General features: G+C 34.6%; 1 protein-coding gene across 1 annotated transcript; it reads right to left on the bottom strand.

Annotated features, from left to right (window-relative positions):
• Positions 1-1002: 1002 nt before the first annotated feature.
• LOC114750112 (two-component response regulator ORR26-like) lies at positions 1003-5081 on the bottom strand. Its single transcript, XM_028938652.1, has 8 exons — positions 5027-5081; positions 3883-4032; positions 3489-3664; positions 2911-3154; positions 2730-2806; positions 2219-2345; positions 1517-2052; positions 1003-1350 (listed from the first exon to the last, which is right to left on the bottom strand). Exons 1-8 carry the CDS (start codon positions 5079-5081, stop codon positions 1003-1005), a joined length of 1713 nt encoding a protein of 570 aa, XP_028794485.1.
• Positions 5082-5694: the final 613 nt, after the last annotated feature.

The raw sequence follows: 5694 nt of genomic DNA, 5'->3' as shown, positions 1-5694 counted from the left end.
CAAAGGTAATTGGATACAACCGCTGCTAACCCAAAACCCAACTGATTTAAAATTAGGAGAAAAAAGTCATACTTGGCACGAAAAGCAAATGAAATGATTCTCCTTTTTGCTAGACAATAAAGGAATGAGTCTAGCTGATCTCATGCGTACGAGATATGCATATTGCGTTGGGGGCCACTGATGCACTATTCGGATATGTATAAAGATAAATATGCAAATAAATTATATTACCTCTCATTTAATATAAAAGCTAGTTAATTAATATGAGTAGATTAAGAAATTATTTACATTAGTTATTTATAATAAATAGATGTTGTTTTTCTTAAATTATCCTTGCTAATAAAATGTATTGGCTAGAACTACTATTATTAGGAGGGTTATCTTAAAAAAATGAATAAATATGAGATACAAAGTATATTAGGGTTTTATATTTAAAACCAAAATAAAAGTCAAATAAACTCTTATATTAAGAACCGTCTGTGTATATTGCAGACGGAAATGCGTACATGAGTATTTGTTTCCACATCACAATACAGACTTTTATGTGAAGTGTACCTTTGACTTTCGACCACTGTATCCACCTAGTTTCTTCAACCAAGTTCTCTAAGATCAGTTGGCATAAAGACCTTGGATACTTATTTATCTGTTACTGAGAGTGGGGAAAATAAAAAAGAGAAGAAAATAGAGAAAAGAAAATCCTAGTCTCTAGTTTTCTATGATAGTCGAATCTAACTTCTTTCATTTATAGCAATATTTGAGTGGCTATAGACCGCGACTTGCTTCAAAGGTCATCATAAACTCCAGAATCCATCCAAGTACAGTTCTGACATGAAGCTCCTGACAGACCCACGTGCACATGAAACCAGAACATTTATAGGATAGTGATGATGATGATGATGATTGGTTTGGAGGTGTCAAATAACAATAAAAGACCAAACGAACATGGCTTGGCTTTCAGAACTCTTACACAGCCACCCTTGCGGTTACTAAGTTTCTAAGGAATCATCTGAACACAGCATACTTCAGCATTGCAGTATCATCTGAACTGGGTGCATTTCCAAAACAGCCATATGCATCAGAATCATCCCCAAGAAATCTTAAGATATTATTATGTTGAGTCAGGGTTTTGTCATGATCCATCAAAGCATTTGAAATAGTTCCTCCCACTACAGAACATGGTTTGGCTTTCAATGATCGTACATTTTCAGTATCGTAATAATCAGACTGCGGAGAACTAGAGCTCTTTCCAGAGATATTATTATATTCTGTTGAAGCTTGATTTTGATTGTTCAAAGCTTCAGTCTTGGACTTCAAAGGTCTAACACAACTAGGGTTGTAATTTCCAGACTTCTGCAGGCCAAAGTTATGACCAAGGACAGAATTTCTTAGCATCTGAGAGTTTTGGGGACATGGTCCCCGTACCAAAATAATCATATCCTTCTCCAGCAAGTCTCAAGACACGGTCATGTTCTCTCATGGTTTTATTTTGATCAATGAATTCATGTCCTCCCATAACTGCAGACGGATTAGCCTTCAAAAGACTCGCAAAGCAAGGATTGCAGCTATCTGAGTTTCCGTGTCCATGGATATAACTACTAAGTATGTCAGAGTTTTGGCTAATATGATCTGGATCCCTTCTAAAACAGTCATATCCTTCACTGTCTCCACCAAGAATTCTGAATATATTTTTATCTTCCGTAAGGGTTTGGCTTTGATTCATTGAAGCACATGGCTCAAGTTCTCCCAATACAGCAGATGGCTCGGCGCAGCATGGTTTGCTGCCATCAGACTTCTGTGAACTAGAACTGTCTCCAAAGATAGGATTCGTTTGTGTCTCAAAGTTTTGGGCACTATCATCTTCAGTGAATCCATTTCCAAAGTCATCATACTGGTTTTTCTCCATTAAAGTATCTGGTACAGCTCCTCTCACTACAGCTTCTAGATCTTGGTTTCCGTAATTGACCAATTCTGGTTGATATTGACATGAAAAGTTTGCACAGCCTGCGTTTTCACTCTGGTTCTCATTTTGCGGAGCAGCTAATGTGGGGTTACCTGGGAAAATTCACAGGATGTACATATGAGAAATGCACTGTCTACGCAGAAAGTGCAGATAGAAGCTGAAAATATAGTCATATTCAACTGTTTTTATGCTGGAGTCTCAGTATTTAGCATTACTTTTCTGTCTTTATTTATATGAATCCTTCAAATGCCAACTCACATGGGTAACTCTGGCTCTCTTTTGATGAGGATGACTCGCTTCCCTCTCTGAAGTTTGATGATTTACACCCTGGAAGTAAATCAATGTTGCACTTATCCTGAAGATGTCTTCCTTGAGATTTGAATTTCTGCATATAGCGAAGTACAATGGAGATATTACACAGAAAGGTAAAGATGGAAGCATGTGGAGAATAATGCAGCAAGGGAATTTATATTCAAATATAGAAGTAATGCAACAAGAAGAGTATTGGATAGAGGAAACAAAGTAACAGCAGCTTGATGAAGGCAATAATTGTGGATTAGATACTACGTTTATTAAACAGAATGAAGGAAGATTCATAAGATAGGAGATTACTAATGCTTCATACCAGGAATAAGAGAGATTTAAGGATCAATGTGAAAGGAATGGAGTGAGTTAACTTACATTCACGTATTAACAACCACCTGGTATTAGCATTTGTAAACACTAATATGTGCAAAATTTAAGAAAGACTTGTGTGATAGAAAAGCACCTGTAGATGGCTAGCAATGTGGCGACATGTCAGGTAGGGAACATTCATAATCTCTTGTATCAATTTTGGACGAATATCTGCAAGCAAATTGAAACCAAACACCGAAATTCAGGTAGTTCATAAATGATCTCAATTAGTACTGAACAATGTAAAAAGAAAATGAATTTAAAAGTAATAGTACTGTTCTCTCCCAGAACACTTATGGCCTGTACAAATTTATGATGCAGATCCGAAGTCCAAGAAATACGTGGCTTTTTCCAGGGGAATCGATTGTTATTATGTTCGCTTGTTTCCTCTCCCTCCTTCTCTGCAGCATGATTATTGTTGTCTAATTTCACCTGGTTTGAGTTAAATCCTCTCTTCCCTTTCTTCTTGACTCTAACATCATGGCGTGTTTTGTCTTGATTTTCACTTGATTCAAGCACCTATCAGTAATTGGTCAGTCAACATTAATAGTTTGTAATTTCCCATGATTTTCTGAACAGGAACAACTTAATCTTCCCTTCTGTTCTAGAGACATTGTCATATTCAAGGATCCGGTTCCTCTGATAAGAGAGTTAATGAAACTGATTTCCAGACATCTATTGACTAGTTATCATGTCAAATACCTGCACTTCACTTTGCTCTCTGAAGTGCATTAAAAGAGCCATATCTCATACTTAGAAGATGAATACTGTGCAAGTTAAATTCTGTTTAATACGCCAACAAGATAAATGTATATGTAATCTAAATATGCTGAAACTCCTTTGTGAAATATACCTTTTGTTTGGATTTTGCAGCGTGATTCTCTTGTGCTGAGTTCCTATTATTTGAGTTATAAACTTGTTGCCACAGAGATATGAGATCCACAGATTGGATTGGTTCCTGTAGGAGATAACATGATCCTTTATCAAAAGCCGCCTTGGCTCCGCCATCATCTTGTCCAGAGGATATAACTGACCATCATTAAAGTGGAAAGTGTTAAGACGATGATAGTATCAAAACTTTGACTAAGCAATCTAAAGTTTGATCTTTACTGCGTTCCCATTCTCTTGACAACATATAAAAGAATAAGCTTTAGTGAAGTAGTTATTGAAAGAAATGATTTTTTTTGGGAGTGATTAATACTCTGTAAGATTAATCAAATGAACTTGAAAAAAATTGGAGAACTTACAGATGACAGTGATATGCTTCAGAAGTAGTGTATTGAGGAAAGAAATGCTGTTCATGCCAGGCATGTTAGCCTTAGCCATCACAAGTTTGAACCTTCCTTCTTGTTGGCAAACCAAGTCAATAGCTGCTGATGCTTGATTTGTAGCAGTAACTACATAACGAAACGAGTTATAATTACTTTTTACATTAATCTATCTTTGGTGTTTTAATGCAGAAACTATCACTGATACATCAGTTTTACATAGGTGTTTCTCATTTCTTTATTCATCAATGACAGAGATGGCAGATATAGAGAATATAACTATGTAATTTAATGATCCAAATTCAAATTTATTATGACCCAATCAATTAGACTCTTTAAGTATATAACCATCATCTATTTCGTTCCCTCTCTACCTCACTTTCTTTTCAGTCTTTGAATTCTCACTTGGTCTCCTTCTTTGCGGGGAAGTGGAGAGTAAGTATCATATGTTTGAAGTGACTTGAACAATTTAGAATTGTAGTGAAATTTTTTTTTTTAAAAAAATCTACTTTATAAAATATTTTGGTAATAATCTACCATTGTAAAAAAATTGTTTAAATAAAATTTTACCACAACAACAATGACAACAACAGCAGCAGCAAATCTGAATCGTTAGGATTTTGATCCAGTAATAATAAAAGAATAAGGAAGGGACAGGAAAAAGGAGAAGTTCTACTCTCTTTGAAACCACATTTTGGCTAAAGCATATTGCCTCTACCACGCAAACTATGTCAATAAAGAAAATTTTGAAGTACTTTTTTTTATTTTATACAATTAAACATACATGCACACAAACATGTCAATATTAGACTTGAAATTGAAATTTCATCCAAACATGACGGGTAGCGTTACCACTAGGACAACTTGCTGTTGTCAATCATAAAATACTTTTAGGATAGATAAGAAAATATATGGATAATCAAACTCATTTACATACACAAATTAAGTTAATTAGGCTTTTTAAAAAAAAAAAAAAAAAAGGCTCCAACTTCAATCTAGGGATTGAAGTCCATGGGTCAAAAGAAGGTAAACATATTACAGAGGCTAAGTTGCAGGTACCAGTGAATGAACGTTGGCGGAGCAGTGAAGATAGATAGCCAAGGCGCAAAGTGTCATTATGAACCAGTAAAATCAAGGCCAGGAACACAGTTGAACAGTGACACTCTTCCACCTTCCATTATCAAACTAATGAACAAGAAAGCCCTCTTTAGAATTATATGGTATGAGCTTTTTTCTTTTTTTTTGGTTGCCTTGGCCACGTCATCTCCTTTGACTCCACGTAAGGAAACCAAATGAAAGTTCAAAATTATTCAAAACGAAACGGTACAAATGGTAAGAAGAAATTTAGAAAAAGCAGTTATTTTCGAGGGATTCAACAATGAACTTATCAACTTTCTATACATCACAGGTCTTTCTTTTACTGGTTTTTGACTGTGATGATCGAGTGCTTGGTTTACTCAAAAATAATCTTTTAAAAAAATACTTTTATGCAAGTCAAGGTATTTTCTTTACTATAATGTAGATTCATATATCATATACCTCTCTCAGCATATACTTTCTCCGTTCCTATTTATAAACTTTAAATTTAAGAAGAGATGAGTTCATTTTATAAACTTCAATTTAATATTTATCTTAATATATAATGTATTATTTCTAATTTTACTCTTAATTATTTATTCTATCTCCTTTTTCGTGCTCCCTTATCGTATTCTTCCACACATTTTCTTTATTCTTTTTCTCATTTACTACAAGGTTATATTTGAAAACAAAAGAATATTTTTAACTTATTTA

Source organism: Neltuma alba, unplaced genomic scaffold, assembly GCF_004799145.2.
Source record: "Neltuma alba isolate B1F8T4 unplaced genomic scaffold, ASM479914v2 tig00006329_pilon, whole genome shotgun sequence".
Classification (NCBI taxonomy): domain Eukaryota; kingdom Viridiplantae; phylum Streptophyta; class Magnoliopsida; order Fabales; family Fabaceae; genus Neltuma; species Neltuma alba.
This window is presented reverse-complemented; position numbering and strand designations above follow the sequence as displayed.

What these genes read in the sequence shown, in the direction of transcription:
- LOC114750112 (XM_028938652.1), bottom strand. Translation starts at nt 5,081, where the DNA reads ATGGAAGGTGGAAGAGTGTCACTGTTCAACTGTGTTCCTGGCCTTGAT. An exon ending in GAAGCATATCACTGTCATCT is followed by an intron (nt 3,665 to 3,882) that starts GTAAGTTCTCCA and finishes AATGATGGTCAG; the next exon opens with TTATATCCTCTGGACAAGAT. An exon ending in CTGCAAAATCCAAACAAAAG is followed by an intron (nt 3,155 to 3,488) that starts GTATATTTCACA and finishes AATTACTGATAG; the next exon opens with GTGCTTGAATCAAGTGAAAA.